The sequence below is a fragment of the Cygnus olor genome, chromosome 1 (genome assembly GCF_009769625.2).
Source record: "Cygnus olor isolate bCygOlo1 chromosome 1, bCygOlo1.pri.v2, whole genome shotgun sequence".
In the NCBI taxonomy this organism is placed as follows: domain Eukaryota; kingdom Metazoa; phylum Chordata; class Aves; order Anseriformes; family Anatidae; genus Cygnus; species Cygnus olor.
This window is the reverse complement of record NC_049169.1, coordinates 195,219,676-195,245,066: the sequence shown is the minus strand read 5'-3', so window position 1 is coordinate 195,245,066 and position 25,391 is coordinate 195,219,676. Positions and strand designations below refer to the sequence as shown.

At 36.4% G+C, this 25,391-nt stretch overlaps 1 protein-coding gene across 1 annotated transcript in view; it reads right to left on the bottom strand.

The window, feature by feature from the left end:
- PGR (progesterone receptor) overlaps window positions 1-25,391 on the bottom strand; it is a 42,417-nt gene that overhangs the window by 3,339 nt on the left and 13,687 nt on the right. Inside the window, exons 3-7 of the mRNA XM_040544182.1 lie at window positions 21,656-21,772; window positions 11,825-12,127; window positions 10,351-10,495; window positions 7,126-7,256; window positions 2,058-2,215 (exon numbers count right to left, since the gene is read on the bottom strand). Of these exons, the coding sequence (XP_040400116.1) occupies window positions 2,058-2,215; window positions 7,126-7,256; window positions 10,351-10,495; window positions 11,825-12,127; window positions 21,656-21,772 (854 nt within the window). The remainder of the gene's footprint in view (window positions 1-2,057; window positions 2,216-7,125; window positions 7,257-10,350; window positions 10,496-11,824; window positions 12,128-21,655; window positions 21,773-25,391) is intronic.

The window sequence follows — 25,391 nt, the reverse complement described above, 5'->3', positions numbered from 1 at the left end:
CTGGCTTTAGAAGGTGGAATCATCCTCACTCATGACATGCAGCATGATCAATGGCAGGTACTAAAAAGCATTCAATCTTTCATTTTATCCTCACTTTCAACATATGTCTCAATACCTTGCTTACTATATACTATTCAAACATTGCTCTGAAGACAGCATTTACCACTTCCTTGTGAGGTTCTCCATGGCTCTGACTATGGTCATACCTAAGTGTGCTAACATTAGACTTAATAGGCCCCTGTCCCTTGAAAGCAACTGTTAAATATATGTACTTTTTCACCCCTTCTATCTTCTCTGGGAAGTTCCAATTTCATAGCAGTTTTTCTTTAAGACCTGTGACATTTATGTTGTCAAATATCCTACTATTTCTGTTATCCTAGGCTTTAACAACATGCAGCCTCTCCAGTGAGATGGCCTATCTTGTATCTCCCGTCTCTTTGTCTTTTTTGGAAGAGGGACTTGCACTAAGATAATCTACGGAGCAAACACTACCCCAACCAACCAACTGCTGGATATTTTTCATGTCTCACTTACTTGCTTCCATTGAGGATACTTTACTTTGTTTAAGTATTTGAAATTAAGAGATTGACTCTACAGCCTAGTACTCAAAGAGTTTTTCTCTAGATGCTGAAATTCAAGACTGAGAATTCTTACTCAGAGTAAGGTAGCCCTTTTATCCCAAACAAGAGAGATCCATTTGTTAGATGACAGATTCCCTGAGCACCTGGCTAGCATAAGTACCATACTGTCCAGGAGTTGGTTTTGAAAGTAAAAGCTGGCTGACTAAACTCCAGGGAAGAGTTTAGCAAAGACAGTCCCAAATGACAACTGGAGTCTGAATAAAGGTAAAACTTAAAGTTAGGCTTCATATCCTCCCTTCAGAATATTCTATTGTCTAATTTGACATGTAAGGATGCTTTTCCTAGTTGTCTCATTCACCTTGATCTGGTATCTGAGAAAATATACTAGTTTAACAGTGAATGTGATTTCTATGGACAGTAAAAGTTCATGGACAAGTTTGAGAAGTGGATCAAAAGATTCTAGACTACCTGGTTAACCACATTGTTATCAATATTGTTACCTCTCTTGACTTCTCTAAATGGGATCTTCACTTTTGTTTCCCTCCATCAGAAGGAGGAGTTAGTGACAATGGAAGCTTTTGGATGAAAAAATGAATTTATTTACAAAAAAGTAAAATAAAACACATATTTGCTAAGTGCAGAAGAATACAAACAAGCAAAGACCTCATCCTTCCCTAAACTCCTTGTGAGTTCCTCACAGCCAGCGCTGAACTCAAAAGCACTTTTCCTAAAGTATTTTAGCGCCACTCACACAGTCCTTGCTAAGATTGTGGGAGTATGGCCATGTACCTCTGTTTCTTGCCTCTCTTGCAGAGATACACAAAACATTAAAAAACAATATTCAAATGGGTAAAGGTTTATAGAGAGTGTCATTCCCCAGTTTTAATGGATTTTGAGTCCATAAGATACATGCTGGATTCTCAAGGATGTGGAAAGGATTCAGATGCATCTTTTAAAACACTTGTGAATTTCTATGATACCACTATTAGAGCTCTCCAAGATAAGTCAATTCCAGCATATAGATAGATAATAAAATACAACATAATATACACATGTAAAAGTAGTTGAATTAAGGTTGCAAAATCAATCTTAGCTGTCTTTCACTAATTCTTATTAGTCTGACTTTGAAATTTGAATTGCCTATTCTTTGCATTTTGTAAATATTTTCATGAAAACTTACACACAAACAGACCCCTATCAACGATCTTAAGTATACTAGTTACAGAAATAATGTAGCAAAGTGGTAGCATTCAAAAGCCTTTTTCTCAAACACTTGAACCTTGTATATAATACAATATACATACAACACATATTGATTATTAAATATATAATTAACTATTCACACATTAAAGGAAAACTATACTTACAACATTTTCAGTTTGGAATTCTTAACTAGCTACTTTCCATAAAATTACTTTTAAGAAATTCTAGTTCCTTCTGACCTAAAAAGCAAAACAAATTACTAAGTAAACTTACATCATGCATGGAATCCATCAGTTTTGTAAGTTGATAGAAACGTTGGGAGTTGGCCACAACGCCTTTCTGGCGCAAACCAATTGCCTTCACCAGTTCTCTAATGTAACTCGTTCTCATCTCATCAAATTGGCTTTGACTTCTTAGACCTTCCAAAGGAACTAGAAAGAAAGCAACACTTGTGTTGCAATTTATTCTGAAGGCAACGAGAGAGATTTAAAGTACAGGAACAGTTTATGGTGCATTTCACACTGTGCAGTGTAATTTGTTATTATATGCCAGATACTTCTTCCTGTTATTCAGCTACTCCAGAAACAGTAATACAATTAGTTAAAATGATGTATCAGCAACAATTACTCAATTGTGCCAACTTCTGACATCTAGAAGTAGTCTTAAACTTCAGCTATACCTATGTGCTGAAAAGAAGATGGCTAAAAGAACCACTCCTGCTCTTGAGGAAATATATCAAGGGCTGGCTCATCTCATACTGCTGATAGTCAGCCCTCTTTACAGCATATTTATCTTAGATCTATCTGGAGTACCTCAAAATGGAGTCAAGAAATGAACTAACAACTCTAAAGTAATGTAGACAGTAAAGCATCCAAGGCTCAGATTTCCTGTTTGGGCCTCTTTCACTTAACCAAATAGAAGTACACTCAGAGTCTTAAATGTGAATATTTTTTAAGAGAAATTAGCAGACAGGAGCAACTCTTCTCTTAATGGTCTGTTGTTAGGATCAAAATGAAGACATGGAGAGAACACCAAGAAATTAAGCCATTAGTGTCTCTTAGTGGTAAGACCAATTACAATCATCGATTGTAAGCTTTGGCAGCACTGTAAAGAAACAGGCATAAGTTCTAGACACTATTTTCTTGACGTGGTAGAGTGTAGTTTTTAAGTCATAATTTTTGAAGGCAACTATGAAATGAAAACTTGAAAAATGAAACTTGAAAAAATATTCCCATCCGGCAATCAAATCTAAATCCTTGCTTCACTAAAGTAATCACATGTTAAGATATGCTCTGGCTTCAAATACATGTTTTTTTGAAAGAACTGTTAAATTCCTTCCCCATTCATTTTTAGTTTTCAAATAACTTTTCACACTGTAATGTCACATTTAACATTTCATATTCTGACAGCAAGTATATAGGGAAGGACATTTCAGAATATAGGCATCTCCATCTGAGCTGGTTACCACACCTCCCTGTATTTTTAGTGGGGAAAGTCAGGTCAGTACAGGGCATAAGATACACTCACTGTTTTAGAATTAGCTTTAGAAAGACATGAATTTTGCTGTAGAGATGCTTATTTCTCTCCATGGACTCTAAAAGAATCTCATGGGCACTAGCTCACATAATTAAATAAATCACATGGTAGGCATCTAGTATACCTTCAATCTGGTCATGGTGAGTATCAGGCCATGACTTGATTTCATTTGAATCTCTTAAAAATAAATAAATTGAAATTTGTTTCATAATGACATTGAACTATTTAACACTGTAACATCTAACTTTCAGGTGATTTGTTGAATTCTGAAATTAAAGAAAATAACTGCGCATGCTGACTCTGTTACATTGCACAGTGCTGTTAGATATCTAAGAGTGAAATTCTAAAAACAGAAGCTACCCAAAAAGGAGATGGCTGCACAGGGGTTGGACTTATGCCCATTAACTGAAAGGGAATTAGGTAGTAAGGCCTGCACTGAGAGTAGCACAGCTCTCCCTTCAGAAGCCATAAACTGTTCTGAAATAAATTGCCTAAGTCGTGTCTTGTTCCTCAGGAGAAGTAAGGGGGAAAGAGAGACATTTCAGACAAACATTAAAAATAAGAGTTGCTCTCACATCGAGCCCAGGGAGAGCTGACAAAGCAAAGCTCAAATCTCTACTCTACTCTGATTTAAGCAGAGGCCTCCTATTTTGTGGGAGAGTGCCCAAGAGAGGAAACGGTGCATTTTGCCACAAATGGCTTTTGTCAGCATCTCCTCAGACAACTGAATGTCTGGGGGAAGGAGGGAGACAAACACATATACACAGAATTGCAAGTTTACTATGAAGACAATTGTCTAAGCCCTGAGTTGGGCTATGGAAATAACACTTTACGTCCAAACTAAATCTGAATTTAAATAAAAACAGACAACAGAAATTTTGATTGCTTCCGCAAAAACTAAACTCATAACAACATTATCGAATAATAGTCTGGCTTTTAGGGATGTCGTGTGTCATGTTAGATTTCTTTTGGCAGCTGATGAAGATGAAATGCTGGACTAGGTATTGAGGGTCTGAATAGAAGGGAAAAGTTCTGTTTTATGGAGAATACAACATGCTTAGAACTAATACTAAGTAGGGAGCAGTTATGTCATGGAAAAAGATCGCCTTAATTTTTAAAGCCTGGATGGTTCTGGGGATGTCTAACAGCAGAACTACAGAAAGGCATTCTGAAGAAATTTAGGAACCTCCTAGACTAGATGCACAATTTCAGTTTAAGTACAGGTAGCTCAAATGCTTCTTTCCCCTGAATATACGTCAAGAACACCAATGTTTTTATTCAGTGGCAATAACCCAGCCAAAATCTTATGCAACAAGGTAATTCCTCTAAATCAAAAAATCTGAAAAACATTGGAGTTAAAACTGCCCTTGCTATAAGATTATTTCTCTCTTTTCTCGCATAGCTCTACTTTCATAAATCCTGTTCTTTCTGAACTATTCAGAGTACTACTTCTTAGATACCTTTTTAGAATTCTGGGGCATTGTAACAGCACAGCATATAAAATGTGTAAATATGTAAAGCATATACTAAATAAGGAATTGTAAAACTAAAACAATTACAGAAAATTAAAAAGTTGGTCCACTTTTTGCAGTGACTACTACTTTCAAGACAGCTTTAAAGCTGTCACTAGTGCAGTGAAAAGGAAAAAAAAAAGTCTAAGCCACAGCAAACTCAAAGAAAAAAAGTAAAGTTGAAAATAATGTTAAAACTTAAGTTGGGGTTTCCATTCAGAATTAGAAATGTATTGAGATTGACATTTAGTTATGTTTAATACAAATTACTGTTTCTTTAAAATGATATAAAAAGTAAAGCTAGTTCATCTAGTAATAAATTAAATAGAAGACAGAATGAGAGACTAGAAGTTCAGACTTGATTTACTGTTAGTATATGAAGGTTTGAAATGGCCATACTTTCACATTTGAAGAGGATTAAGGTGAATAGCATGACTGAAATAAAAACACTCTTAAAAAAACACTTTAAAGCAACAATCAGGTTATATGTTTTTTTGAACACAGTTTTGTGGAGAGTATTGTATTTATACAGTACCAAACGTTTACTAAATGTCTCAGCAACAACGGTTAGGTGTGTTCCTTTTCCCAAAGATCTGACAAATTGTTTTTTCCTATAAGACAATAAGTGTAGGAGAGAACAAAAAGCAAAACTCATCAGCACAGGTAAAAATACTTTCATATTTTTTAAATTAATTTCTTGCATATATATAAACACATGACCTTAAAAATGAGGTTCTGAGGGGAATGGAGTTGATAAAGAATAGTAGGTGGATGAATACTGTTAAACTGATGCGCTCTTAATTGAGAGGGAGTTGACCACAGCAGTATTTTTTAAAATTTCATTTGAACTTTGTCGTATGGAAGTGGAGAGCTGGAATGTCATAAATGTACCTACGTTTCACTGAAATTTAAGACTTCCCTCTAAAATTCACATAGACAAGAGAGTTCTATAAGTGATGGAAAGGTGGAAAATACTTAACAGAAATACATTCAAAACCTTGATGCAATTCCATGAAAGCAACTGGAGTTATCAGAGACGAAATAATCCCAGAGAGATTTTTGTCCACATTATTTTTATTGCTTTAGCAGAGTGTATGCTATTTTGTTACTACTTTAGTAATTTTTATATTCATATGAGCTAACTCTAATCTTTACTCTTTGTGCTCTGCTGACGGCAGGCTTTTTTAAGCATGAACTTACGCAAATAACAGCCAAGTAAAGTTTAAAAGTGAACACATTTTAGTTCCTTATCTTTTGCTGAGCTTTTGTATAGCAAAAAAGCAGGTTATGAAGGACTCACAAATCTCTTCTCCCACTCAGTAAGTATGTAGAGAACTAAACTTTAACGTTTGGTTCCCCTTCTAGTTCTAGGAGGTGCTTAGTGCTTAGTTACTAATAGCAGTTGCACAATTTAAAAACTTTCTTCCTGGGGACTGTTTAGGGCATCAGCAGATGTACTGATGCTTGTATTTTAGAAAAGGCTTCAGAAGACAATTTTATCAACTACCACATTTTCCAATTAAAGTTTAATGTAAGCTGTATATGGTATTCTTACAAAGATGTGTATGACTGAAGTGATCATAGAATCATTAAGGTTGGAAAAGACCTTCAAGATCATCTGGTCCAACCATCCCCCTACTACAAATGTCACCCAGTAAACCATGTCCATAAGCGCCAGGTCCTAACTTTTCTTGATCAGACTTTGTTCTCAAGCAAACAAATTTAAAAAATCTATTTGTTTATAGCTGTGCTAAACCTCTATAAGTAAAAAAAAAAAAAAAAAAAAAAAAAAAGGTGGTAGCATTTTTTGCCATGTCCACTTGTCCACTTTCCTAATTCTTTTGAGTAAGCACACTTTAACTTCTTGGCCAGAATAAAGCCATCAGTTAACAAACCTGAAAAATAATTAAAAATATATATTTTTACATTTCTAACATATAGGGTTGTAGGGCTTATAGGGGTAGTTTTATCTGTGTAGAGTCATTTAAAGTGAACAGCTTTCTGGCAGAAAGTCACTTGCTTTGAAAATATATAATACAGTATACCAATATTTGAAAAGGAATCTAATATTTCCCCAGTGCCTTTATACAGTATAAAACCAATGATGAAACACAGATTATTTGTTCCTTGTAAACATTACAAGCATACTTTTAAGTTTTGGAATACTAACATTTTCCTCCTAAAGAAGTTTTCCATTTGTTTAGCCAGATATCTTAGCAATTGTCAAGTTAAACAATGTTGTTCAAAACTAAGATTTTACTAGTGATATGTTACCAAGAAATAAAAGAACTTACTTGTATTGAGAAGTAACAGAGCTTTCATACATAGGAACTCTTCTTGGCTAACTTGAAGTCTGACAAATTCCTGTGGGAGTTGCCACATGGATAGACACAGTGAATAGAACGATGATTCTTTCATCCTCTGTCTTACACCCAGAAAAGGAAAAACAAAACAAAACAAAACAAAACAAAAACAAAAACATGAAAATAAAGAAAAGAAGCAGCTCAGCTACTAGTTGTTTGAAGTGTCTTGTTAGCAGCTTAATTATCACATTATTAAAATTAAGAGAAATGTAAACAATTTTCTATTTTTTTGTACCTTTACTAGTTTTTTAATCATAAGGAATATGCTGCCATTTTGCAGGTTTAAACTCCTGCAGTGGTAAATAGTCCATTTCACAAGAAAATATATAAAATTGTTTAGTCTTTTGCAGCACTTCAATCTTACTTTTCTCTTTGAGATTTTGGTGCACTTATTATATTTTATTGCATATATTTATTGCGAAGGCATTTTATAGCTGAAATGACTGCAACAATAGAATTTTGAAATTTGTAAACTAAACTGAATTCATTGTATATTCACCTGAAAATCCAATAAAATGTGCTAATTTTACAAAGCTGCATCATGATCCAAATAAATTAGGTACAACAATGACATGATTAAATTTTGCCCCACTCTAAGAGACCAAAGGGAGTCTTATCGCTGGTTACAATGCGAATTATAAACCTAAGAAGTTCAGACAAGCATTCCAACCTGACTGGATATGGTAGTCTCAACAATAGAAATAGAAATAGAAATAGAAATAGAAGGTATTTTCCATGAATAAAAGGCTTTTCTCAAAGCAATGATTTGTTTTTTGTTGGTGGTGTTGTTTTTTTTTTCTTATGTAATTTAAAGTGTAATTGCTACATTGTATTTTTTTTTCCAGCTTTGTTCCATGTCTGAAATCATGCACCAAGTCTCCAATGACTTAAATATAAAATTTTGATCTGTTAGTTCTCACAGGATTGGTTATTTCCATATCCAGTTTAAATCTCCCTTTCTATTCCTATCTGATATTCTTCTCTACTCATAAGCAGTATTTTAGATGAGTGATAGCAGATTTAGATGAGTGATAGCAGATTTAGATGAGTGATAGCAGATTTCGAGGTACACTAAATGCTGTTCATAGCCATATTTTCAGGCACTGCAAAATATAAGTAACAGCCTTGTAGTGTTTTAATGTTAAGTCATGAAATCATTGTCAACCTAGCACTCCTGGCCTTCTTGGTCTGAAATTGATGCTACTGAGCAAGTTGTTCTCACAGAGAACAACTCTGGATAAATTCACTAAATGACAGATTGGCTGCGAAACAATCTTTGTAATGTGGTTTCGTGGTCATTTTCAAATAACTTAAGTGTGTGTTGCCACTATAGAGGGAATTTTTGTTCTCTCTTCCCACTTCTAGGTGTGCACTCCTGCTCTCCTGGCATTACTGCCTGCCTGACCATGTGGTGACTCAGATCAGGGATGAGCTCAATTGGCAAATTAATTTTTTTTTCTATGGCATTTCTGGAACGTATAATTTCTTTATCTGTTTTACAATGCAGCCAGATAGCATTTGAAACAGCTTAAGTGAATTTATGGGCATGCATGACCAGGGCAAGGAGGCAGACAGCATTGACATTTCGGGTGGTGTTGAGTGGTTACTTCTGTTTAAAGTGATCATGGAAGTACAGCCTTAGATACCACTGTAGACAAGGAAGAGGCTTACTTTTTACTGACTTAAATCTAAGTGTTTTTTTTTCCCAATAAACAGTGGTAGCTCTGATTTAGTGTACCAGTTACTCTTCCTGTCCAGCTCTTTGTTTATAACTTTTCTAACATGACACTGATGAGATATTCTACAACCAAGAGAAGTGTATGTCGGTGAAGTGAAGTTCACCTCTTTCTCTAGGTAAATGGTATTCAGCTGCAAACGAGAAGCTGTCTATGAGGAATTATAACCAGGGTTCATAAATCTCAACCCTCTTCTAGAAGAAAGAACTTAATGTTTTCTTCATAAGGTGGCAGCAGTGGTACACACACTGGGTAATGCCCCAGAACGTGCCATTAGTTCCTAAAGCCATCTCATATTGGATTTCTGGGTACATGATATATATCAGAGTAGGCTAGGACAGAATACAGTCCAAAGTTCTCTCAGTCTCATCCCTTCAAAGTGTTTCAATTTGTACAGCACAATTAATATACATGGGAGATGAAAGAATTCATTACTCTATAATCTCACAGTGATATGCAATCATCTGGAGGAGAAAAGATCGGGAACTGTACAGCCTGCTCCACTGAACATTTTGTATAAATAACACCACTCACAAAAATCTGGATGTCTATCAATTTCAAATTTGGGTGCCTAGATCTTCTGAAAGTCCACCTCTTAATCTTTAAACAGATATGACTTACGAGAAAATTTGATTAACTTTTACTTCACTTCACATTAGATTTTTAGGATCTTAAATAAAAATAAGAAAAATATATTAGGGAAAAAACACATAGGAAGACAACATTGTTTAACTTTTCCTGGAAAATTCCCATGTATAATAACCAAAGTATCTAAAATTACAGCTTTGATAATAATAAGATGCAGAGCTGAAAAGCTGAAAAAGATTGAAATGAAGATTATCTGAATTCATCAGCATAGTTAAGGAAAATCCAAATCAAAATCCCACTCCAAAATCAAAACAAAAGAACAGTCTCTTATATTTTATCTTTGATCTCCCTTTTTCTTGGTAGATTATTACAATTTTATACCAAGAAATGTGCTTCTGAAATTCAGTTTTATCAGAAAGTGTCAACACTACTTTAGGCTATATACAAACTTTTTGCAAAAACCACCCAAACAACAATGACCAAAGGAAATCCCACTTAGTTCCATTTATTGAACATGAACTCTTGTCTTATTCAAATGAATTCACGTAAATCTTCTGACAGTATCACTCTTTTAAAAAAAAAAATCTCTTATGTAATTACAGTATTATTTGAACTCCTTTTTTTTTTTTTTGGCCACATCAATAAAATATTTGGGATTCCCAAACAATCCTTCCCAGTTACTGAATTTTGATGTGATCAGAGGACTTCCCTCTGCTGTTAATTTTGAAACAGAACAAATAATGAATGAAATCTTGGCCTCAATGAACTCACATTCTCATTAACACAAAGAAATCAAAACGTCATTCATTGTGCAACAGCAGAGTCTACTTACTCATTTAGAATCAGATCTGGTGCAAAATATAACATCTGACCACTGACATGTTTGTATGATCTCCATCCCATTGCAAAAACCATTAGACTCATCCAGGAATACTGGATGAGAGTTATCTGATCATCAATATGTAAATTCCGAAATCCTGGAAATTAAATTAAAAGATAAAATACTTCATAATTTTCATTTAGACAACAGCTGAGTAGGTGTTCTGAAGATTACAGCTCTGGACATAAGCTATAAAACCAGGAACAGTTAGAAAGACAAGTGCTTTTGAGGAAGCAGCTGTCAGAAATTTGTATAATCACAGGCCACCTCATTTTGATAGTTAACCTATTGTATTTTTATTCAGTGCCAGTATTTTGAAATGATCAAAACAAAACTAACTTTAGAAGTCAGAGATGACTATTTTAGGAAGGAGGAATGCATCTCCATTTTATTTGGTAAAAATAAGACAGTTTATAACATGATCACTGTAATCAACTCTTATTTAATACAGCTTAGACTTAAGTGTTCTTAACAAAAGATACAGTTGTAATACAATAAACATCCACCTATTAATATATTTCTTGCATTTAAATCCGGAGAAGAATCTTCAGTTGTACATTTGGCAACAATAACTTTTGCTCTTTGATAACTTTAAGGATTGCTATAAGGTATCAGAGACAATCTAACAGCTACCTGCCACCAAAAGCAGTGGTCCTGTTCTTCATTACCTGGTCCTGTTAACCTCCTTCAAACCAGCCCTGACATTCATGCTATGCCTCAGTGAACTGTTTCAGCTCATAAAGCCGTCAGAAAATCAGATGGTAAAACAAAAAAAGAAAAGGTTGTTTTCTTCTCACTTAATGAGATGAATCAGTTCAACTAAGAGGTCTGACAAGCCCAAGCTGCAATGGGGAGGAGCAGCAAGTGGTATCACACTTTCCTGCAGCAGTGAGGTGTCAATTAAGCTCACGTGAAACCATATTTCCAGGCTTTCGGCTTAATATATTGTTTTATACATTCCAGGACCAGGCCCCTATTGTAATCTTTGTTTCTTCATAAAGTCGGTTGCTTCTTAATACTATTCTTCTCTGTTTCTTTTATAATGCATTTTAACAAGAATAAGAATAAAGAATATGCAGAACTAAATTAAGAAAAAAAAAACACCAGAAGAATGAATAGCAGAGGAGGAGGCGTTAGGATGGAAAAGCTGCTATAATGGTGAAGAATGGGAACACTCCGGGCTTTTTTTTTTTTTTTTTTTTTTTTTTGTGGAATAAGTCTAAATATGCTTTCCTTTATGAAGGCCCTCCTATTAAAATGCATTTGATTAGTGCATGCATTATCTGATGAAGTGGAAACTTAATCCTTTAACAGTTTCTGAAGAATTACATACCATGCAGACAATAAACAAGCAATGTTCTCTTTTGACTGCTCGTCCCATGACACGTTTGTTTAACTAGAATTCACAACATATAAGTGTTATTACCTGGTAGTAATTTTGACCACTTGACTACACAAAGAAGTTGCCTCTCACAAAGATGATTGAGACTGGTCAGCAAGGAACTTGGTGTTTCAGGTTTTGTATTGTCATAACCAGCATAGACAACTTCTGGCTCAATGCCTCGTAAAACACTTATCATTGGGGGAACAAACTGTATTTCTTGATTTGGAGAAAAGGACAGCCTTTGGGTTAGAGATTGGCTTTCATCTTGAAGGGTTGCTGGCTGCTGGAGAGCGACATCTAATGTTCTCACAACCTTAACTTTGTTAAACTTTTTAAATTTTCGACCTGAAAAAAAAAAATAGTTAATCTGTTAAAAAGAATTAACCAGAAACATCACTATTTTCCAGTAGTGCTAGATTACACTTTCCATCTACACTAGGAAACTAAAATTTTTTTCTGTTTACTATTTGTTGAGTATTTATATAATTAAGAAATAATCATGGAAAATTCCTAAGAGTTTCTTCCTCCATATCCTCCTCCCTGCTCTATGAGATGAATATCACCCACCCATTAAAATTATTGCATGAATTCTAGGTTACAGTAACCTCAGAAAGTTTTTTCTGGTTCAGTTCCCACTGTTCCATCACAGGCTGACAGCTGAGCCAGCTGGCTCTACAATTCAGTTTCTATTCAGTGTTAATTAAGGATACTGTTTATTTTTTTTCCTAATATTCAAAAGAAAAATGCACGTAAGTAATTATTAGATATTGAAATTCCTTTCCTTCAGTTCCATAAAAGCATTTCAGTGTCATGGCTAAATTCTATCTCGATAATCTTTAATGTAATAATTTCCTCTTTTTAACAGGAATGAAAATAGAATTTGAAGGATGACTGAAAATCAACAGATACTGTAAAAACATGTTAACACTTAGAAAACCCTTCACTTTCTAGAGTGCAATTCTCATTTCAATACTGCAGTGGTTTGAATAACACTAACAACAACAACAAAAAAAGGCAAAACAAAACAAAAAACACCACCTTGAACCGCTTTCCCAAAATAAACTCAAAGACTACATCTGGTATGTCTGTGTAAACACACATAGCTCTAGGTAGCAACTCTTCAAATTTCTTTCATGGCAACGTGCTCACGGTGCACCATATGGACACAGAAGATCAAACCTGCACAGGCTCAAAGGCAACAATGCTCAGAAAGATATTACATGTTTCAAGGAAAAGTCACATCCATGTAGAAATCCCTGCATGGAACACATTCCCTTTAAATAGACCCTCAAAGGTGAAATCTGTTGTTAGATCATTAAATTCCTCAGTTCTGCCAAGCGTGTTTTCCTCAGTGAAAAAAACGTCATAACAAATACAAAATGCAATAAAGTTGCTGATACCTATGATCTGATTCAGATGACAGTGAAACAATTAAAGAGATTCAGGGTGACAGCAAGCAAATGGTAAGTTATTCTCCCAAGAAAAATAAGAAGCTTATATGTTTCAACCTTAAAGAAAACAGTAAGGAAGGAGGATGTTCTGCTCCAAGAAAACTGAGAAATCACCTTGATTTTTTTACTTGTTGAGGTTGCATACTTTAACAACAGTAGAAAAAGAGATGCACCAAATTCACTGGCTGAAAATAAAATCCTTGACTATCAAATTGCTGAACCTCTGAGAAACTGCCTTTTAAAATGGCAAAATGCAAGAAACACTCTAAAATTTACTTTTGGAGGTGAAAGGTAGTAGAAGTGTAACAGTGTGTATGTAGTTGGTTGAATTAAAATTCCATTTATAATATGCAAATCAAATTATCTTCTAAAAAATAGTACTTTTATTTATAAGTGAAAGATTATACAAGGGAAATAGCGCATCCTAAAGAAATGAAACAGAGAGATATGAACCCGCGCAACCCATGCACAAGAGAGTGCATGGACTCTCTCTCATCTCATTCTAGGACAGTGGAGTAAGGAAGCACACCTCAACTTCAGCACGTGATCTGAATCCTTTCTCAGCTGGTCACAGAAGGAATGTAGTAACACTAGCATAGTCAGACTTATCAATTACTTCCCTCCTTGGAAAGTTTCTGTCTCCTAAACTACATACTAAAACAGAAGGCTTCAATAAAAGTAGCTTTACTTAGGAACATGTCTATTCCATTTTCTTCAGATGCTCCCATATCATACAAGATGATAAATTTTATTAAAATCCAGTGTCTCCATTTTGGAGTATCAAAGATGAACAATTAGAGAATTACACTGACCTTATCAAAACATTAATTAGTGCATTAATAGTATAACATCAAGCTAGATTAATACATCAACCACGGGAATATTCCTTTTATTTCTACATATTTTATATAGACCAAAGTCCATGACTTTAATTAACTCCTCTTGATGCCTGCTGGTATAGCTGAAGACAGAATGAATCCTCTTGTTTTTGAACCAGACAGCAACCCAAAAAAAGCGTTTAGTGTTTTCCTATCACAAATATGCATACTTAATCATTTTAAAAAAAAAAAAAAAAGACAAAAACTTCAATTTAAATTAAAAGAGTATTTAAAATCCAAAGAGAGTATACTAAACAAAATTTCAAGAAACATGATATTAATAGCATAAGTAAGAAGGATAAGCTCTTCAGGAACAGTCATTATCCAATGAAGTCAAAGGTCATAGTCCCACTGACTTGACCGTGAATTTAATTAGCTTTGTATCAAGTGCCCCAACAATCTTATGTTCATTTTATCACTTGAAGTAAGGATATAAATATTCCTGATCAGTGACTCCTTCCTAAAGAACCAAACGCCAACTTATACCTTATACCTTATATATCTATATCTGAAGCAAACCAAATCAAATCAAACCAAGCAACCAACCAGACAAAAAAAAAAAAAAAGGCAGTATGATAATATCTCAAGAGACCTAGGACCAATTTCTACCATAACAAAGCTATATATAGAACTAAAAATGCTGGGAATTTCCCACTAAGTATTGTTTAGGCATGAAGGAAAACAGAGAAGGAACAATGCATTTGATAGTTCATAAATAATGATTTCAGGTATTTTCTGAAATAATGGTTTCAGATACTTTTACAGTTCAGAGAACAAAGAAAGAAAGAAACCAAACAGAGTACTTATCACATGGAAATGTTAGTAGTTAATAAGTACCCATGTTTCCAAGTGATTGAATGTATTGGAATTAATGTTGCAGTGACTTGAAGAATTACTTATGTGTTTATTTCTAATTATGTTGCTTAACAGCCACCAGTAAAGCAACCTCACTTGTTACCTATCTACTGGAGAGGTGACTACTGATAACTCACAGCAAACTTTCTGTCTACCACAAGGAGACCATGTCAAATTAATGCAAACTCTTAAGGACATAAGGGAAGCAACAAATATTTGACTACAGCCTAGTTTTTCAACTGCAGCTTACAAAAACATTCATATAATTTCCTGATTTAAGATGAACAAATGCCTCTCATAAGTCTTATAATGTAAAAAGAATACTAATCCACTCTGGCAACTATTCATCTTAGTATAAAACCAATCTGCACATTTAGACAGAATACCTTTTCTTTGTAGCATTTTTATTAATTTGTTTTAAGTAGGATAGCCAGCCACTGAAGCAGCTTCCTACTACTCACAGTTCCCTTACCCTTGATTTACTACAAATAGAAAGTGATACTGTATTTGTATACCACATGTACCTACAAGACATAAATAACAAAATTAAAATCTATTTTATCTCATTAACAAATATATTATGATTTTCTCCATAATACATAATTCTGTATTTTAGTATTCTTTTAACTAGGTATACAGAATCAAACAGTGAATCAGACATGATTGATAATGGAAATTTTATTTTAAAATGGCTCAATTTCTAGTAAAAGGCTAACATCTCACTATCTTTTCCCATACCCTCTAATCAGGTGGAAAACGTCAACAATTTATTATTCTTGACAGAACATTACGGCTCTAACTTTAAGGTCACTGTGCTCTTACGTTTTGTGTAGGAGAACAAGCTGTGTACACCTTAGGAGGGTGTATACAAAATAGAGGAACAAAGCAGAAAAGCAGAAGTAATACATCTTGATTTTAATAAGCCTTTTGATACTACCTCATAAAATATTACCTGGAAAATTAATTAAGATTTGTCCACATCTAATCATTGCAATGTGGACTGAAAGCTGACTGAAACAATGTGATAATTTAGCAGTACAGCAGAACAAGGAATCAGTGATAGTCAGCCTGGGAAAATCACAGATCCACTGATAGGAAATAAAATTGTGTGTGTGTTTATTCAAGGACCTGACACAACTTTCTACTATCCTATTAGGTAGAAGATTAGAAAGTGGATTGATTAACTTGTTCAGTTATGAAACATAGAACTTAAAGACAATCAATATTCCCACAGAGAATCTCATAGTTAACGTTCTGTAAAATCTCAGTCTTTCTCACCTTGATTAAGCTATGTTGAAGGTCTTTGTTTTTTAACTGAAGGCTAGCATTAGGAAACTAACTAGGAGTAAAAGAGAAGAAGTTCATCTATGAAAGTTCCATCTGAAGGATAGAAATCACAAAATGCACAAAAATCTTAAAGACTGTAAGCAGAGGAAAACATTTGAAGTACTGAACAATTCTGAAAAATAGCTCAGGATATATCTAAGTACGCAATTTGTTCCATGAATTGGGAATTTGATATGGACATTTACCTTTTTGAGGATAATTATCTAAGCACAGTAGTGCCCCATATGTGAGTCATACTGTGTTGATCAGCACTGCAAGATGTATGTAGGTAATATTTCTCATTTGATGCAATTAAGGAAGTGTAAAAAATGGCAAAATAGAAAAAGTAAGAAATATGACAGTAAAAGTAGAAAGAGCATTATGGTTAAACTGTTTATATTGAAGTTTTTTGGTTTGAATTTTAAATCCTCATTCATAAATAATACAAGCTTAATCCAGGTTTTTGTTGTTGTTGTTGTTGTTTTTGCCTAGATTTATCTTTTCTTTCCTTTTCACCATTAGTTGTTCCACTTTGATGTTTGTAGAAGAATTAGGTTCCTAATCACCCTAGAACTACTGATGCTACTAAGAGCACATGAAATACTACACTCGACCTGATGCAACTGACTAAAAAAATATGTTTCAGATGCTACAGTCCTGGCTCCATCTGATATTCCATTTATTCCATTGCATCACTGCTGTCTTCTTCCTGTTTGCTGCCACACCACTTCTTACCATAAGGTGGAGCAGGTAAAAATATCGTGGCAGAGATCTACCAAGATCACATGCCCCTCCAAGAACTAGATGAACTGAACCAGAATAGTCTCCTCTGAAATGGAAGACGGCTTCAGTTGGGTATGTTTAGAAAAGGACTAAAGACCAACACAAACTACCTAGCACTAAATACAAAGAAATGACACCTTCCTAATACTAGCTAGGGAAAAAAAAAATGAAAAAAAATAGTGATCTAAAGAGAACAAGAAAGTTTATACTCTCTTCATATATGATGGTAAAGAACTAAGACTCAGAGCACCTTCATTTTCAGGTTTTCGTTTCAAGTATGAAGACATTATATACTTGTATGAAGACACAGGAATAAAGACATACCGGTTAGTATTGCTAGCAAAAGCGTTCAACCTTTTCCCACTTTAGCTACCTACTCTCAGAGCAAAATGCATACGTTTGATGCATCCCAGGAGGTTCAGACTGGATATTAGGAAAAGGTTCTCTAATGAGAGGGTGGTCGAGTACTGGAACATATTCCACAGGGAAGTAGTCAAGGCACCAAGGCTGCCAGAGTTCAAGAAGCATTTGGACAACGCTCTCAGACACTTGGTCTGATATTTGGGGGGTCCTGTGTGGAGCTAGGAGTTAGACTCGATGGTCCTTGTGGGTCCCTTCAAACCTGAAATAGTCTATGATTCCTAATCCAGCTGTGAAACACTTCTCTCTGAGAAAGATTCTACGTCCATGTGTATTGGGTTTGCATGGCAAGGGTTGAATACCGGGGGGGAACGGGGCTTCAGGGTGGCAGAGGCCAGGAGCAGCCCCATGTTGAGCCACGAGCAATGCTGGTTGGGCCTCTGGGAGAGCAGATTGAAGAAAGGGGAAATCTGCTGTGCTACAGCAGCTGGGAGAGAGGGGTGAGAACTGAGAGAGAAGCAGCCCTGCAGCCCCCAAGGTAAGTGCAGCAGGAGGGCAAGAGGTGCTCCAGGCACGCAGCACAAGTTCCCCTGCGGCCCGTGGAGAGGCCCCTGGTGGAGCAGGCTGTCCCCATGCAGCCCATGGGTCCCACATGGAGCAGATCTCCACGCTGCAGCCCGTGGAGGAGCCCCCGGTAGAGCAGGTGGATGTGGCCTGGAGGAGGCTGTGGCCCATGGAGAGCCCCCGCAGGAGCAGGCCCTGGGCCGGAGCTGCAGCCCATGGAGAGGAGCCCACGCAGGAGCAGGGGGTCCATGGGGGACCCGTGCTGGGGAGCGGTTCTAGAATCATACCATAGAATGGCTTGGGTTAGAAGAGACCTTAAAGATCATCTACTTCCAACCCCGCTGCCAGGTATCCCTAGAAAGGATGCCACCCACTAGACCAGGTTGCCCAGGGTCCCACCCAACCTGGTCTTGAACATCTCCAAGGATGGGGCATCCACAGCTTCTCTGGGCAACATGTTCCAGTGCCTCACCACCCTCTGAGTGAAGAATTTCCTCGTAACGTATAATCTGAACCTACCCTCTTTTAGTTTAGAATGGTTACCCCTTGTCCTACTACTATCCACCCATGTAAAAAGTTGCTCTCCATCTTTTTTATAAGCCCCCTTTAAGTATTAAAAAGCTGTAATGAGGTCATCCCACAGCCTTCTTTTCTGCAGGCTGAACATCCCCAGTTCTCTCAGCCTTTCTTCCTAAGAGAGGTGCTCCAGCTCTCTCATCATCTTCATGGACCTCCTCTGGACCCACTCTAACAGATCCACAACTTTCTTGTGCTGGGAGCCCCAGACCTGGATACAGGACTTCAAATGAGGCCTCACCAGGGCAGAGCAGAGGGTGAAAATCCCCTCCCTCCACCAGCTGCCCACTCCTTTATTGATGCAGCCCAGGATGCAGTTGGCCTCCTGGGCTGCAAGCACCCACTGCTGGCTCATGTGGAGCTTTTCATCCACCAGAACCCCAAGTCCTTCTTTGCAAGGCTGGTCTCAATGAGTTCTTCTCCCAGTCTGTACTCATGTCCAGGTGCAGCACCTTGCACTTGGACCTGCTGAACCTTGTTAGGTTTATGTGGGCACACTTATCTGGCTGTGAAGGTCCCTTTTTATGGCATCCCTTCCTTCTGTTGTATTGACTGCACCATTCATCTTGGTGTCATACGTGAACTTGCTGAGGGTGCACTTGATCCCACTGTCTATGTCATTGACAAAGATATTAAACAGCATTGGTCCCAAGACAGACCACTGAGGGACACCGCTTGTCACCAGCCTCCACCTGGACATAGAGACACTGTCAGCTCTCTGTCTGTGGCCGTCCTGCCAATTCCTTATCCACCAAATGGTCCACCCTTCAAATACATCTCTCTCCAATTTAGAGATCAGGATGTCATGTTGGACCACATCAAACACCTTACAGAAGTGCAGTTAGATGATATCGGTCGGTCTTGCTTTGTCGACTGATGTAGTCACTCCACCATAGAAGGCCAACAGATTGGTCAGGCAGGATTTGCCCTTGGTGAAGCCATGCTGGCTGTCTCGCATCACCTCCTTGTCCTGCATGTGCCTTGACATTGCTTCCAGGAGTATCTGTTCCATGATCTTGCCAGGCACAGAGGGGAGGCTCACTGGTCTGTAGTTCCCCAGGTCTTCCTTTCTATCCTTTTTTAATATGGGAGTGATGTTCCCCTTTTTCCAGTCACCAGGGATTTCACCTGACTGCCAAGACTTTTTGAATATGGTGGACAGAGGCTTGGCAACTACTTCAGACAGTTCCCTTAGGACCCTAGGATGCATGGCATCGGGTCCCATAGTCTTGTACCTGTTCAGTTTCATCCATTCCTGAAGGGCTGCACCCGGAGATACGGTCCCATATGGGAGCAGTTCCTGAAGAGCTGCAGGCTGTGGGCAGCCCCCACAGGCTCAGTTCAGGAAGGACGGCATCCCGTGGGAGGGACCCCACGTGGAGGAGCAGGGACAGAGAGTGACCATGAAGGAGCGGTGGAGACGAAGTGCTATGGACTGATCGCAGCCCCCATTCCCCGTTCACCTGCGCCGCTCAGGGGGGAGGAGGTAGAAGATGGTGGGTAGGGGGGAGAATGTGTTTTTAGTTTGCTTTTAGTTCTCGCTGCTCTAGTCTGGTAGCAGTAGGCAATAATCTCCCTATGCTGAGTCTGTTTTACCTGTGACAGTCATTGGTGAGTGATCTCCCTGTCCTTATCTCAACCCACAAGATGTTTTCTTTCATCATATTTTCTCCCCTCATTTTTCTGAGAAGGGGGAGAGTGCTATGGTGGTGCTGAGCTACCTACTGGTGTTAAACCACCACAACATGTTCTCTTCATTTTGTTCCTCCTTCCCCAGTCCAATGCCACCAACATACTTGGCAGCTCCATTCTTTTTACCAAGAGGAGGCACTGCTCTCCCAAGGTGCAGGAAGGAGCAACAGACAGTAACACCAATTACATTGATGTCTGGCACTGTTCTATTTCCAGTGCTGTGGGGTGAGAGGGATCCAGTTTGGAGAAGAGGACTCAAAGGAGAGGTAGTGTTGAAGGTCTCAGGGAGGTTCAGAAGCACAACGCAAAACAGAATCCATAACGCAGCACTGCCTCTCCCTCCTGTCATTACACTGACTGTTCCCTGGAGCTGCAGCACTGTCTCTTACAGAGGACGAAATGCAGAGAGCCAGCAACAGCTGCTCACTGGTAGAGAACTACTGATTTACATCACTGATAAAAGTATAAAATGTAAGAATGACATAATGACCATGTGTGCAAAATACTCCAGCAGCCGTACAATACTACAGGAACTGAAAGCATACAGCTCTGCAATCAAAATGTCAGCCTGCAAACTACATACAAATGTTAATTTATGAATGGACACAGACAGGGAAAAATAATGAAATTACCAACAGCATATAATGTCAGTTCTTCCTTCGGGGACAAAAAGCAATACATAAATGCAGAGAGAGAAATGTTTGATGAACTAAAACGTATTAGAAATATATTTTGTCTGTTCCTTTTTTATTATTATTATTTTTAATTCCATTTGAAAATATATTCTTTCTTGCTTTCTACTACCTTTATATTATTTTCTTATAGTTTCAGCCATGTATTTTCAAGTCTTGTGCTGGTCCAAAACTTCATATAGCTAAAGTTGTCATGAAAAATATGGGAAAAAGAAAAAAAAAAAAAAAAGGAAAAATATATGCCTGGTCCTCTGTGGTGGAACAGAAGGATATAAACTTGTTGAATTCTACACAAGGCAATGACAGAGGGCACAGCAGAAAAGAGAGGAGATGATAGTACTGATTTCTGATATTAGTGTTGATCTCAATTTGCTTCTTCATTTTTTTCCCAGTTTGAATTCTCTGATCCAAAACTATTAATAAATACACACCAAAGACGCAATTCCTGTTGTTGCAACAAAATGAGTGTAAGGAAACATTATATGACACAAAGATATTTTTGTTTCAGGATTTCCAGACTTTCATTAAAAAAAATATAAGCATTTTAACTTATTTTAAACACGGGGTAATTCTTCCAAAGTAACATTTTAATGTGGTTCTTTCTCTTACAGCATCAAAAGAATATTAAACTCAAGGGACTGAAGCTAGTGCTCTTGACTGTCTATTTTTCTGAATGAGATTTGAAAAGCGGCTCACCTCCCAGGACCATACCGGCTTGACAGCACTTCCTCAAGCGACATGCTGGACAATTCTTCCTACGAATTTTATCAACTATGCAGTCATTTCTTCCAGCACATAAATAATTGTGCTGCCCTGCAGGCAAGAGAAAAACAAGATTAATATGTTTTCTAACATGACAAAATTATTTCTGTGTATAAATGTTGCAAAAATAACAGAGGAGTCAAAAAAAAGTATAACTGACCCATTACAAGGCCCCTTCATTTTGTTAGCTTTTAAATAATCATCTGTTACCACTTAAAGTTTCTTTGGCCTGTTTAAGAGTGACATTCCCCATCTACATAATTCCAAAATAATTAACAGGCAGTACAAACCTCTTAAAATATTAATTGATATTTCTAATGTAAATCAAGAATGAGGACAGATTTCCTTCTGTGTTTTTTTTGTTTGTTTGTTTGTTTGCTTGTTTTCCCTTGTACTTTATTGTTCCTGATTGCGAAGTAGTTAAGTAATTTTTGCATGGATTGATAAAGAGTTTCCAGCAAAACTGAACAAAGAAGTTGGGGCATTATGCAGTGCAAAAAATAGCCCTTTAAGGCTATAAATTACCTCTGCTGGAGAATCAGTTCTGCACAACACCTGCTGAGACACCAGCTGAACATATGAAGCCAACAGAGGACAAACAGAGGAAGGCTGTAACTTTTTGGTTTACATTAGCTCTTAGGAATGGCAACTCCAGTTTATTGTTTAATTCTGAAGCACTCAGTTAGGAAGAAGCTGTCATTAGTGTATTAAAATGGAGTCTTTCAAATGAAATTAGCTTCCAGCAGAACAGTAAATTTATTAGCAAAACATGAAATCCAGCTGATATAATAACATTTTTCTCAAAACAAGCTTCAATGATAATTTTTCTTGAAGAGAACAAAAAAGTGTATTTTTATGCTTTTGTATAATAGTGATCAATTCTGTGATTCATTTGAATTTTGAATGAGTAAACAAAGCTGTAAGAAGAAAACAGAGCAAATCTTCACATTAAGCCTCAGCTTATCCTCTAAGGTTTAACTTTAAAATCCTTCCTGTTTTTGCACACCATCCTCTATCTGTTTCTGTATTTTCATTTTCTTACATGAAAGCATAAAAGATGTTTCTTTTAAGAGCAAAAAAAATGGATAAAAAAAGTATAAACTGTAGGAAGTACCAATATCAGGGATATTTCCCCTGTAGAATATTGTGGATGTGGACCTGCAAATATAACAGGCATCCACAGCACAACTTTTAGATTTTTATTTATTTTTAGATTGGTACTACCCTGAGTTAGCCATCTGATGTCACCAGGAGCAAACAAGTCTGAGACAATTATTCTATTCAGCTGGTGTTATTCTTTTCTTTATAATCTTATTCTGTCCTTTATCTGCACTTGGTCAAGTGAGCAACTGTTCACCAATAACTTTTCTAAATAGGAGAAAGACAAACTGAAAATGACTCCTCAGATGCAAATGCAGGAGAAGACCACTTTACTCTAACAACAAGAAAAGACTGGTGCTAAAACACATGAAACAATCCGTTTGTTTCTGTGGTAACATCTTTTCAAAAATTAATTTACTTCCTACCTTTACTTTTAAGAACAACTTGTTTAGTTTTAATGAAAGAAACCTGACTTCCTAAAATTCATTTTTATAACAGTTTCTTTTGTTTCAGAAAATAACAAGTAAATACAAACAATTGTCTTATGCATTGCCTGGAATTTTAAAAGTATTTAATAATGCACTAAATCACAAGACATGCTCATTTAATTTCTCCCATTACTTCTAATCCTGGATATCTTCTTACAGGAAATGTTACCAAAATTAATGCAATGACTAAAAATCTGTCTTGCTTTGGCAGCAGAGCAGGAAGCAAAACACTTATTTTGAACATTTGTCATTTATTTGCATTTTTTCCTCATCTTGCTTTGGCTTTATTAGCTACAAAAGCACTCAGTCTTTTGAAAGGCAACACCAGTTTTAAGATTGTTACTTAAAAGCTATGAAGCATCAGATTATTTCTGCATTGTGGCAATCTGATACTTTAATGCGCAGTTAATTTACAAAGAAATGCTTAAGTATATGGTTTCAGTTATATTTGTGGGTTTTATAGTGGTTTTTTTTTTTTTTTGTTTATTGTTGTTGTTGTTGTTTTTGTCCCCTGAAAAAATATCTCTTTGGACCTTATTTTTGCGGAACCCTTTGAATTTATGCATGGTCTGGATCCTTTTAGTCCATGTCCACAGAAAGATCAAAAAATGGACTATGCATTTCCAGCAAATGCTCAGAAGCAGCTTGCAAAGCTACAGGTATTCAAGTTTTACTTTTCCTCCTATGCTGACACAGGAAAATACTTATCTACTAAAGTTAGTGCCATACCATGAAATACTCCTCTTCAAACTCTCAGAGAAAGTGTTCATATGTTCTAGAATGATGTCAGTATTTAAACTTTGCTCTTGATACTAGTATGTGATTTGCATACTTAGTATCTCAAGTATGTGTGCTCACTGCTAAAGGAGGCTAAGAAGCTTGGGTAGAAGCAGTAATGGCAACAATGTTTATGCTGGAACAATAAATTAATTGGCAAAATGGGAATTAATAGCTTGATCTATACACATTTTAATAGCCTGTATTATTAAATAACAGTTATATTATATGACAGCTTTTAAATATTACACATCTAAGATTAGGTGTTGCAAATCAAGATTGCAATACACTGTAAAATTTAGAATTTGCAGTTACACTTTTAAGGTTCACTGCTGCTCTTATAAACCTCTTCATAACTTAGGCTTTATCAGTAGATCCAACTTCCACTTTAACTGAAAATGTAGGAATTACTTTATCATTATGTAACAACTCACCATTTATTATAAATCCAAGACAGAACAATTTTTTCCCATCTGCTGACCAAATCATAAATGAATCACAATTATCAAAACTGCTCTTGAATGTTCCTATGTTCTAGTGAATACAGCACACCATCTCTGAGTTATAGAACAGATTAAGTAAGTCCAGTGCATACCATGAAAGAAATGAAGCACCACTGTTGGAATTTAGGCACAGTAAGAATTTCCTTTGGTCTTCAAAAAGTATCATTTCACTCCTATTTATTTCATAAACTGTATCTGAAATCTAATAACTAGCAGTGACCTAACATATATTATGTGTTTACCTAGTTTGCTTCTTCCATAAAGAAGAAACTAGCATGAAAAAAGAACCAAGGAAATGCTATCCAATGTCTCCCCTGACACTTTCCAACCTAAAGTGTATTTCATTAATTCCGATTCAGCTGCAGCATTTTTGGAAAACATAAAAGGTTCAACTATTTAGTATTTCACTTAGTCTCACCTGTCAGGGCTTTTTTAGTCATTTCAGTCATCTGACTGGATCTCATATAGATATACAAATCTCACATAAAACTGTATCCGTGTTTCTACCATTGTCAAGAGCTGGATTCTGAGAAACCATTACTTGCTTGACTAATGTCAATATTTTAAGTGCCAGCAACCATGTGAAGGACTGATTGTGTAAGAAATGGAAAACATGCCAGATATTTAGTTAATTTCCAGATCATGGGACAATACTTATTTCAATTAAGCTATTTGGAAAGTTTTGATGGTATGCCTAAACATTTCTTTGTAAATATATAATTTAAATCATTTGTTGCATCTCAGTCCTTAGGATGAGTATTTTATTAGTATTTTAACTGATTTGCTTAAATATGTGAATAT